The sequence below is a fragment of the Haliaeetus albicilla genome, chromosome 18 (assembly GCF_947461875.1).
Source record: "Haliaeetus albicilla chromosome 18, bHalAlb1.1, whole genome shotgun sequence".
NCBI lineage: Eukaryota > Metazoa > Chordata > Aves > Accipitriformes > Accipitridae > Haliaeetus > Haliaeetus albicilla.
Window position 1 is genome coordinate 4,097,239 of NC_091500.1, and position 11,901 is coordinate 4,109,139.

The window sequence follows — 11,901 nt, forward strand, 5'->3', positions numbered from 1 at the left end:
TTGCCCCTGTGATTTTTTGGGTTTGCTTTTTATTTCAGACTTCTGAAATGTGTACTCCTGGCCTCCTTCACGTTGTAAGGCTTGCCAGAGAGTTGAATCTTTATCAGCTTTTACAAGCATCTGGTATCTGTCCAGCTTACATTGATAACTGGCAATGATAAGCGTGGTTATCTGATCATTTGCTACACAAATCCCATCTCAAATTTCCCTTTCTGCTGGGTTTTACTCACAGGTTGCCAAGCAATCTGGCTGCTAAACCGCTGCTGCTCAGATTTTGCAAGCTGACGTGAAACTGAGACAGGGAGCAGTGCTGGACTGGAAACCTTTGCGTTGAAGAGGGTTTTGCAGCAATTGCCCCCACCTCCTACCCCAATGATATCATTAAAGGACATCAAATAAGCAGGAATTTGCACTGAAGTGCCCCAAAACATGCAAGAGCAAGTTTTACCCGTTGAGCCTCAAACTGGTAAGAGCTGTGCAAGGGTGGAAGAGGGGTCCTACTCTTCTCAGTCTCCTATCATGATCATTATTGACTGTAGTCATGAATGTTTTCCCAGAGAAACAAAGGCACTGATTAGGTGACCTCATGACAGAGCGCATCGATTTGGAATTACTCTGCACCTTTCCAACTGGACGCAGCAATGCGAAGGAAGACCTCTTAGCTCAGTGTGCCAGGAGTCACAAGAGAACTTGCAGCAGGAAAGAAAGCGGTCCTCAGGCCAAATGGTTCCAGGCCATCATACTATTAAACGCTTCTACAGGAACATGTACAACACCCAAGCAACTTGCAGAGGTGAGCATGAAGTTGGCACGAGGCCAAGTAAATAAGAAAGGATTGTGTCCTAAGGCACAGATTTAACTGGGTTGGTAAATGGTCCAAGGGAAAATGATGGTTCTGGAAGGGAGACCGGAGTATCTTTGCAGCCCGTCAGCAGAAACTGTCAGCCTGTTGGTACTCCAGCTGCGTCATCTCTTGCTGAGCTGGTTCTCACTTTTTCCACATAGTAGCTCTCTCTCAACATTGCTAACTAGTCTCCATTACTCATGTGCCAACTCCAGCTAACGGCACATCACTACCAGGTAACAAAGGGTGGGACTTACTGTAACTTTAACTGTTAGAAGTTACTTGGGCTGCTGCTGCAGACGATTTGCCAAAGCTCCTTCTATAGCAAGTGGTAGGATGCTGAGAGATTATCTAATGGACAAGGCAGTCAGCTCTATTTCAATCTTCCTGGACTGATATCTATGTAACTCCTTGAAGACCTCAAAGGATGAGTGTTCCTCGATGGTTTTTCTTGGCAGTCTGTTCCCATGCTTAATATTCTTGGGACAGTCATCTAGGGTGAACTTCAGGACCTGCGGGAGACCTTAAGGACGAATAGCTGGAGATAAGGTAGGAAACAAGCTAAGTTAGGATCACATATACTGCTAGATACCTACGTATGGGCAAAGTTATATCAGCGGTGGAAGGTAACTGAAGGTGTGGACAGGAGTTCATTGTGGACAGGATTGCAGATACTGCTATCACTCAGAGTTAATTAATGTTTCCTTGGACCAGTGCATATCTGCTAGGTCAAGGGATGGTATGAAACCTGTGGCCACGCTGTGAGTTTAGGTCACAAGCTGACCCACATGATTTTGCCTGGAGTAGATTAGGGAGGGTTTAGGCTCACTGGCACAGCTGGAGGAAATAACCCCCAGCAGCAAAAGTTGGGATGATCACATCCCCAGTTAGCACAGCTGGATCTGGAGAAGATGCTTGCACCTGAGAGGACCTTGCCTCTCATTAGGGACTTGCATCTCTGACCTCTGCATCTCTAGAAATTCTGTATTTGCTGTTGCATTTGCCGATGGCATTTTGCCAGCGCCTGAGAAGGGTCACACCTCCCTGAGACAGCAGCAAACAAAACATCCACGTCTTCGCAAAGCAGCCTGCCTTTTGAAACACGGAACATTTTCATCTGAGCACTTTTAACCCAAGCATGCTTTAAACAACCCCACCTGCAGGGCTAGATGTCCACCTACGCAAGTCCCATCGCATCTGCGGTAGAAGTGCTGTGTCAGTGTGCTCTACATTTGAAGCACTAACTGCTGGCAGCGAACGTGTTGGAAGGACACGAGCACGGAGAAAATTACGATTGCAGTTAGCAATACGTAGTTAATTCCTTCAGTTACCCACCCGACTCACGCGCTTCTGCTCATGTACCCGGGTGGAGACTCTGCGCCACAGAAAATGTGTTGAAATGGGTTGGGGTGAAATTCTAGATAGCGTCAGACCAAAGTTAAAACTCAGCAGTGGAAGCGCACTCGCCATTTTAGGGGAGGGAGTTTCATTCTCCCCAAAGAAGCATTCAAAGTGTTGCATTGGACCTATCTTTACAAATCCCTTTCCAATCAGATAATTAGCTGGATAACTGGCTAGTTACCCGCTGCTTTTTTTGCTAGTCTGTCTTTAATGTGAATCTATTGGATGTCACTAGGTAAATCATTTTCCTCCACGTATCTTAGTTTCTCTATCGGTAAAATGGTGTTAATGACACAAGCCCTAACTTTTTCATGGGCTTTACGTTCTACTGCAGCAGAACTAGATCTTTTTCAAGAGAATTTTAGGTTTTAGCATCATGCAAATCTCTCATAATTGAATTAAGTGATTTCTTGCCTTATTAAAAAGGCTTGTTTGGAAAGAAAGGAGAATACCACAGAGGAGTTTATTATTTTTTTATTGCACAAAGATAAATAAAGAGATACATTATTACTAACTTTCCCACCAGCATAAATAGAATTACATAAATAGAGATTTCAAAGTGTAAACTAAAGATGTGTAAAGAGTTCCCACTACTTTTCCATCTGGATTCTGAATTCACAGAGTTCAAGTTTTTTTGGGAAAACATATATTTTTTTTTTTTAACTGAGACTCTTAATTTTTCAACATATCCTGATAAATTCTAGATAATCATTATGGCTTGATTCAGTTTTGTGGAGACTGAATCAGGGCCCTTCATTTCAACGCTGTTAGGCAAGGAAGTTCTCCTTCATGGCTCCCTGCTCTTACACTATTGCATCCCTCTAAGCCTGGTGTTGGATCAAGGGGGTGACACACGTGCAGCCCACAGTGATTATTTTCTTCTCCAACCGATAGGATTGGTGGCAGCCCTTCTGCTCCCTCCGGAGAACAAGGATCTCCTGTTTGATAGGGACGGAGTTGAGGCTGTGGTCCAGCTGCCCATCCAAATTCACGCATCTGGAGTGGCGGCACTTGGCGTCAGAGATCAGTCGGGGGAAACGGTTGTGGTCCTCATCGATCCTGTAGGTTGACATGAAAGGAAGTATTTGAAATGGAAATGCTGCTGTATCTCCAGAGCTGTGATAGTCTGGATCACTATGGGCTCCCAGCTCGGGAACCTGTACCTCCTGGGATATTGCCTATGAAGGGTCAGTAGACCCTCCACTACTCTAGGTTTTTACGAAATAACGTGTAAGTAAGTAAATACTGCAGGTTTGTAAGTGTAAGAAAGACAAGCATGCCAGGACTGCATGCAACTGTGTTTGCAAAGAACTTGCTTCAAATAGGTACTGATTTTGAAAGACTGATTAGAATCTCTTCAAGCTTCCCAATATGTCAGACTGACTAACAGACCCAAAGACCTTCAGCTCCCCCCCCAAAACATGAAACGTTCTCAGAGCCTGATATGTTATTAAACCACCATTGAATTTGGTGCAATGTCAGCCTTCTGAGGTATTTTTTATGATGTCTTAGGTAAAGAATGCTTTTGAAGGTAAAGCTTGCCCCAATACACAAATAAATTAATTAAACTACAAAAGTAATTTGCATTGCCTTCTGTATGCTGGCCTAGACCATGTTTTTGCTCTGTACTCCTTTCTGTATTTGTTATCTTTCAAAGAGGATTATATGGACTGTGGATACCCACATATTTTCAAAATCTCTCAACAGTGAAGCACTGAAAATAAAGGTGTGGGCGTAGTCGCAGCATTATTCTTGACTACTGCAGCCAGTGTATTTCTAGACCATAGGGACAGAGATCATACCTGTAATCCCACGGAGCCAGAGAGCGGCTGTTGACACCAGGAGTCACTTTGATGTCCTGGTTCGTGTTGCTGATGCTTATGTTGACTCTCACAGTTTGAGGGAATTTTGAGTCTTTTGGGGTCAGGCATCCAGCATATGCTTGCTTCAAGAAGCTCTCCAGCTTGAGTCCAGGCTGTATCACCTTCCCGTAGGCAGAACTGCTGGCTGACAGCACGGCCAGCAGCATTAAGAGCAGTGATCTGAGCTGAAGACAATCGGTGCATTTAGGACACAACGCAGGTACAGCTGCTCTAATACAACATGCCTAACAACTCTTCTGCGCGGCTGGGAAATTCACCCACAATCAGGTAGTTAAGGCCTATACTGCAGGTTGGAGTAATTATGGAAAAATATTCCCTATATCACATCCACTCTTGCTTTCATTAACTAATTCTTACAGTGCTGACAGGTATGGCATACACTCAGTTGTAACTTGGTGATAAAAAAGTTTAAATTCTAGAAAATAATATAATACAGGAGATAGGAGAAAGGATATAACAACAAAAAGACACTCTAAGGTTGAGCTTTCAATGTATTTCTTGACTCAGAGTACGTTGCAGTAGCCCTCTTCACTAATATGCCCTGTACAGTCTCGTTGCTGCCCCATGCTGGTGCTATTCAGCAGTCTCCCATTTCAGTTATTTTCAATTACTAATGGTTTAAACAAGCATTTTAAAGGTGGATGTAGATCCCTATTCCTGACAGTCATCTACTAGAATTTAAATAAGTTCCTGTCAAATTGGAAGAAAAAAAAAACCTAGAAAGCAAGTTCTTACCAGAGAAGCACAAAGGATCGGAGACATCTTCCTTCCTTCTCTTACTGCAGCTGCTGCTTGAGCTGGGCTCTGTTGAACTGAAGGTGTTTGGGCACATTTGCTGCTGGACTTTTTATAAGGGCTTCTGTGCTGTCCTAGTTAATTTTGGGTAGGTGTTTTTTTCCCAACCTTAACTGTGGTTTCTGACCATAACTTAAATTAAAAAGTGTATGTGTATATATATTCCATTAACGCAGGTGGAAGACAGGATATGGGCTCACCCTTTCTTAGATCTGTAGATGATGTCATACTTTAGCCATGTCACTCAAGTAGTAACAAAACTCAATGATGATATTAGAAAACCACCAAAAAATTGACACGCACTGCAGTAAGCGGGTGCAAAATATGTGATTTTTAAATTGTGACTAGACTCATCATCTAGTCAAACATGAGTTGATGTGCTTCGCCGTCTTGACTTGGGATGCTGTAGGTATGAAAGTCACTAACGTCACTGGCACTGCCAGATTTGATCCATTTTTCCTAGGTCAGTCTGATGTCTTTTCATCCTGAATTGGGCAGATGTTGGACAGCTGGTCCCCGTCTAGTTGCTCTCCAATACTTGCCATGTGCTGTCACTTGTCTTGATGTCTCAGGAGCTAGGTTCCTTCTTAAACTCCTATTTTTTTCTCAGATTTCCTAGTCCGGATTAGGCTATTTTTATTCATGTCTACACCTCAGGTGTGATATGTGAGTTTTGTTCAGAATGCTTTGTGATAGTGAGTTCCCAAATCCAGCCATTCTCCATCTGGGAAAAAAACCCCGTGAACATTGATTTTGAGCTTGCCAACTTTTCATTTCACCTCGGCTCTTGTGCTATGAGACAGGGCTTTGATCCTAAGGAAAGGGGTCTGGGAAGTGGGATGGATGTAGTTAAACCTTCAGTTCCTAAATTAGGGAGAGGACAGAGGGGTTCAAGAGAAACCTTGTGAACGCTGTGAGATGCGAAAGGACTCCTCTTGTAGGCAGGAAAACTGGAAGGAACTGCAGGCACCTCCTCCATGGTATATAGGTGGTAGCATGCTGCACTTGAAAATATTGGGAGCTAAAATACCTTGCATTGTGTAGCCCCAAGGCATTACGACTCCCTGTGTCCCAGCCCTGTGTCCTGGGTGACAGTGATCAGTGATCCCGTGGAGCTCCTAATCCCACCCTGCCCTCTCTCCATCCTTGTAAGACCAATATACTGCAGCTGTGACGTACCCTGCCATGTTAGTATTTCAACATGAAATATTAAAATCCACAGGTTCAAGGGCACCCACTCCATTTGACACGGTGACAGTCAGGATGCCTTTCCTCCATTCGGGGATATTCTTCTAGATCTTCAGTAAGATATTGTAAGGGGGTTGCAGATCTGGAGAGGTTGGGCTACTTCAAGGCTGTGCCCCCTTGTGACTTGGAGTCATTGTTGTTGCTCTAGCTGATAGTGGCTGCCTTGTTTTTTGATTTTTCTTAGGCAGATGTTGCAATGAGTCCTGAATGGTCATTAAAAGCTGTGGGCTTGACCCTGAAAGAGACCTTGCCTGCAAGGAGGGTTGTCTGCGTTCACTCCCCTCATCTCTTTCAGGGATTTAAATGACTAGCTCTCTAGTAAGTCACTGGGATTTATGGTATGCTCTGGGTGCTTCTGTGGCATAATTCAATATCCTTTGCTGAGAGCTCAGAGCTCTACAGTTACACCAGCCAGCAGCAAAGTAGGCAGTCAAGATTTTGAATAAAGCAGATATGGGCCAGAAACTAGAAACTTGGTGCCTCTCCTGGGCAAAAATCCCAACCTCTAGCCTACAGCATCTTCTTCCCCCTGGCAAATACTTCATGGCATAGTTAATTAGGATAACTCAACATCTCCCAAGGAAAGACTCTCCACCCAGAGTGCTACAAAACCTGGCACACAGAGATGGGTCAGCTTAAATCTCTCAGGCTGCAGCTTCCCAGGTAATGATGCTGATCGTAACGAACTGTGAGATATAGTAAACCAGTTACGGCCAGCTTCTCTGGTGAGGTCCCTGGAGAGTACACAAGGATGGACAGGCACAAGGGTGTTGATGCTGCTCATAGGCTGAATTTCAGAGAGATTCTTGACAAAGAGTCTTACCTCTTAGAAAGGAGGAGGTGAACATTGAGTCTATCCTTCTCTAACATTTCTTTCTTAGGAAATGAGTCTCGTCACTTTTCTCTGACTGCGTTACAAGTAGCTAGGACGTGCACCACGAAGTGTAACAGCCTTGGTCTGCTGATGCATACCTCTTCTCAGGTCTAATTCTGGTGATGTTTTCAGATGAAAATGATGCAAATAAGGTGTGTTTTTTACATTCGCTTATTATTTACTTGTAAACCTAAATTTTACTCACCTTGTGTCATCCAAAAGAGGATGTAAATAAGGGTAGAATTTAGTCCGCAGTTTCTGGGATAGCTATGACCTATATCAGCTTGTTTAAAAGATGCTGATTCTTGAAAAGTTAAATATATAATTCAGTTTCCCTCTTCAAGTTAGAGATGCATAGGTTAAAGGAAATGGTTCCTTCATTAGGGGTTTTCTCTAATGCCATTTACTGAAATATCCATTCAAAGTGGGTCAGTTAAATTTCCAATTTTAGAAGCAAAAAAGATTTCAAAAACCTACAAGGTAGCAGAAGGTCAGATTCAACCAGCCTGACCCTAAATCCAGGCTCATCTACTCTAAATGTGTCAGTGGTTTGGGTTGCCTTAGTACTTGAAAGGTGAAGAGTTAAGCATTCAAACACGGCTAACGTAGCGCAACATTGCAATGGTGAAAAAAAACTTTCCATGGTTTATTTTGAGCCATGAACGCATTTGCTTGCAATTGTCATAGGCAAAATGAGAGGGTCTCAGGAGAAAATACACCTCTTGAAATGCAAATGAAATTCTCACATTTCTGGTTCCAAGATTCTTCCAAGTTCCAAATAATTATTTTCCAATTCTTCCTGGTCTGAAGTGAAAACAAAAATTGAACATGACTTTTCCTGTGAGATTAGAATTTACCCCATGGGATTTGTTTTATTCTGACACTTAGCTCTCTCTTAGCTAGAGATCTGAAAACTGGGATACTAACAAAAGCTTACTGAAACAAAAAAAATTAAAGATTATCTAAAGCCTTTTGAAGTCAAACCTAGCCTTTCTCTTGGCTCTGGTGAAAGCTTTCTTGAGATTAAGTTGCTACTTAATTACTTTACCTAGCTGAGATCCTTCAGGCGCCCAGATCTGAGTGTGTCAGCCTTAATGACACTTTCTCTCTTCAAAGTCACAGTGTCAGTCAGTGCCAGAGCTCTGGCGTCCTGACTGAGCCTGCTGTAAATTAAAAGAGAAATGGCAGAGATTTCCAAATACATTTTTTTTTTTCATTCACTATCAGTTAAGTTTATGCTACTTCTGGAAAATAAGAAGCTTTTCTATTTACATAAAGGAAGATATTTACCTATTTTTCCTTGTTGGAGAGAATGCATTTTCTTCCTCTCGAGTACATATTCTTACAAATCTCTATAAATAAAGCAACACTTTTCCTCCTACATACAAGCATTGCATGACCCACTGTGCATTGTGGACGTAATCTCCAGGAGATCAGTGATCAGACTGAGCCTGAGGCCCGTGGTTATCTGAGAGAAACTCAGAACTTGACAGGGCAAGGGTCTGAGCACCCTGATTAAACATTGAAGTTTAATTTTAGTTTAGTTTAATTTAATCCTGCTCTGATGGGTGGATCACAGACATCCAGAGATCCCCTCCAAAATGGTTTAAATCACTGCACCGATCTCCTACTCCTAGATCTTTGTACAGGAGATATGACAGAAAAGTAAAGTAACTTTTTTCCTTTATTAAACATCTCTACTTCTCCTCCCCAGCAGCTGCAGTAGAAATTACCATGTTCTACAGCATGCCTAAATTTTCCAAACACAGCTAAATCGATATCATAGCTATCCATCAGCTGTGGTTGCTGTCAGTGGTTGACACATCTGTTGCATGACTAATATCTAATAGATACTCAGTAACCGGGGAGTCAGCAGAAAGGAGGTAGACCACTCAATTCTTTTTTTTTTTTTTTTGATTGTTGTTTGGAGGGATGTGGGAAAAAGAGGGCTTCCAGCTATGGGAGTTGGACTTAATCAGATGCAGGAATTTTATGCCTGCTCTGGGGTAGTTAATAGATGATTAATACGTAACTGTAATGTAGTCTGGGTGAGCGGAGAGTTGCTTTGTGCTGCCAGGAGGTGGATGCAGGATATGTCAGCTCAGATTACAGCTGGACCCCGATCAGCAGCAGTGTCACTACTTGTGTTATTGTAGTGCCCAAGGGTTAGCACCTAACACCTAGTGGAAGGGACAATATCTCCCGGCTAACACGAGGTACTTGCTGCGTGGAAAGGAAAGTTTGAGAAATGCAAGGACTGGCTGATGAGAGGGGATCTAGGCTGAAACCAGATGACCAGAGGCGGTAAAGGTCTCCCTTGAGCACCAGTGATTTAATGTATCTCCTCATTTATTTGTTTTTGTGGTTATGAATGATGTTAATGACCAAATAGTTTTGTTATCAATTAAAGATCTCTCTGTCAGTGCTTTATTTTCATGGCTTCAAAGGCATCCTGTGGCAATACATTTCACAACCACTTATAAACTGTGCAAGAAGAAACCCTTTATGGATAAAATTGGCTCGTATTCAAGCTGGTAGAATGGTTTATACAAACATTTAACTCATTCTGAAATTGTCTGTTTGCTGTGTTATCTGCTCGCATCCTGTGTCTCGCCCACACCTTGGCCCCAGCGAATGCAGGAAGCAGGGGGAGAAGGACTTGGGGTCCCTCCTGCTGCCCCACACCCGCAGCACTTTCCAAATGAAATTTCCACCCGAAATTTCACTTGCTGCAGGTTGAGACCTTTATTCCCCATCCGCAGTGGGTACAGGGACAAGTTGTTCCTGTCCCCCTTCCCTCTTGGGTCATGCTTTCAGGACCTTTGCACATTTATTTTATTTTTTTTTTTCCCTTGCTCTGCTTGGGAGGATCTCCACTTGACACGTCTATCCCTTACGGAGTGATGCTCCAAGCTCAAGACAAATCATCTGCAGAGTGATTCAATGTCCCGATGCTCACAGACCCCCTGAAGGGCAGGGAACTGGAACGTGGCACCTCTTCACAATCACAGCACCCAGAAACTCTCCTGTTTGCACAAATCTGGTGTCAGATTTCCAGGCAGTCTGTGTCCTACCTTTTGGAAAATATTTATTCTTCCTTTTTGGGACCTTTGTAATTAAAATTTATCTGAAATTAAGTAAATTTTGAAGGTTGCCAGGAAGTCCTTGGTGTATTTGTCCTCATCTCAAAACCAGTTGCCAGATGCAGATTTGTCAGCCTCTTTCACGTCCAATTACACATACTTTTTCTGCAGTAAATTAGGAGTAGCTGCACTGGAGTGCTCAGAGTTGCCAAAACTGAAAATCTGTGGCAAACAGGGAGAAAAACATGTCACAGACTTGTCTGGAGAACATCTGCGAGTCAGTTCTTTGCACTATCCATTGGGGGAAAGAAAAAAAAAAAGATAAATTCTCCTTGTGTAGTTTTATCAGTTCCAGCTGTTAAAATTTGCAAATACAAGTCTCTCATACACAGGCACAGCTTGTGATTTTATATTTGTGTTATCACCCCTGACTTCAACAGGACAACAAAACGAGAAATGCAGCAGTGCCCAAGGTTATCTGTACAGTTGTGTATACTCTCCTGGCTGATGCAAGAAAGGAGAGATACCAAAATACTGGATGCTGAAATTCCTCACTTCATGCTCTCAAATGCCTCATGAGGATGAAATTTAGCCCTGTAGCTTCGTCCCCAGTGTGGTGAAGCTTACTTCTTTGGGAAGGCTTACAGAAACCACAGTACAAACGAGAATCTGACCCCAAAATCTTCAACGGTATCTGGACGGGAACCGAAGTGGAGGGAAGATGAAGCAGCATCATTAAATAGGAGCAGTTTCCCTCCAATCTCAGCTCTCATCTGCAAGAGGCACTCCCTGCAGCCCTGGGCTGGGGTGATGCCCACGAGATTTGGGATCTGCCTCCTGGAGCTGCTGGGCAGAGGGGAAGCAGTCCTGCCCGTGCAGGGTAGCACGCAGCGCCCGTAAAACCGGCTCGTGGTTTCGGTAGTGGTGCAAAGTGACGTTGTAGGAAAGGGACTCACGTGGAGCACTGAAATGTCGGTGCTAAGTGACAAAACGCCAGCCCTTAGCCCGCAGCTGTTGCTCCACTGGCCACCAAATTTGGTGGCCATTTGGTGGCTGTTGCTCCAAATGGCCACCAGCTTGTGCTCCACTGCCCACTGCTTTCAAACCAAATTAGGTTCAGAAAATCAGTTTTGTCACTGATGCTCTCACTGTACCTATCTCCCAGGGCTTATACTCAAGGCTGCCAGGCAGGTTTCATAAGGCAGGCTGCAGAAATAAAGCCATTTCCACTGTGGCCATTTGCCCACTGCCGGGTAAAATCTGAAAAACTCGGTCATTCATGATCTCTTTTTAAAAAGTCAAGCTCCATTTTTTTTTTTCTCACAGAGAAATGACTCCTGGCCACAACATTTTCTGTGAAAGAAAGTGTCAGATTCAAAAGTATTTGAGAATAAGTGACTCAGAGTGGTTTTGATGAGAGTTGCAAATGCGCAATGGGCATTCTAATTTTCAAGCCCTTTCACCTAGCTGGGGTTTGAGTTGACTCTTTTTTTTTTTTTTTTTTTAAATAAGAAATGGAAATTCATCATTTTTCAAAACATGCAAATTATAACTGCAGTGAAATGCAGTTTCCAGAACTATCCCAGGCAGAGATTTCAGAGAATAACCACTGCTGAAGGTCTCCTCCTCTGAGACGTGTGGTCTCGCAGCGGTGGGGTGGGGGCAATGGGTGGATGACAGAAGCCCACTGTCCTATATTAACCTAATGATGCCGCTTAACCAGACCCGGTCCTTTCTGTGCTGATGCCATGGCTACAAGGACAAAACGAATAG

The 11,901-nt window shown here is 43.4% G+C and overlaps 1 protein-coding gene across 1 annotated transcript; it reads right to left on the reverse strand.

Annotated features, from left to right (window-relative positions):
- Window positions 1-3,042: 3,042 nt before the first annotated feature.
- IL17A (interleukin 17A) lies at window positions 3,043-4,890 on the reverse strand. Its single transcript, XM_009921811.2, has 3 exons — window positions 4,864-4,890; window positions 4,048-4,292; window positions 3,043-3,304 (listed from the first exon to the last, which is right to left on the reverse strand). The coding sequence occupies exons 1-3, from the start codon at window positions 4,888-4,890 to the stop codon at window positions 3,067-3,069; spliced, it is 510 nt and encodes a 169-aa protein (XP_009920113.1). The 3' UTR covers window positions 3,043-3,066.
- Between the last annotated feature and the right edge of the window lie 7,011 nt (window positions 4,891-11,901).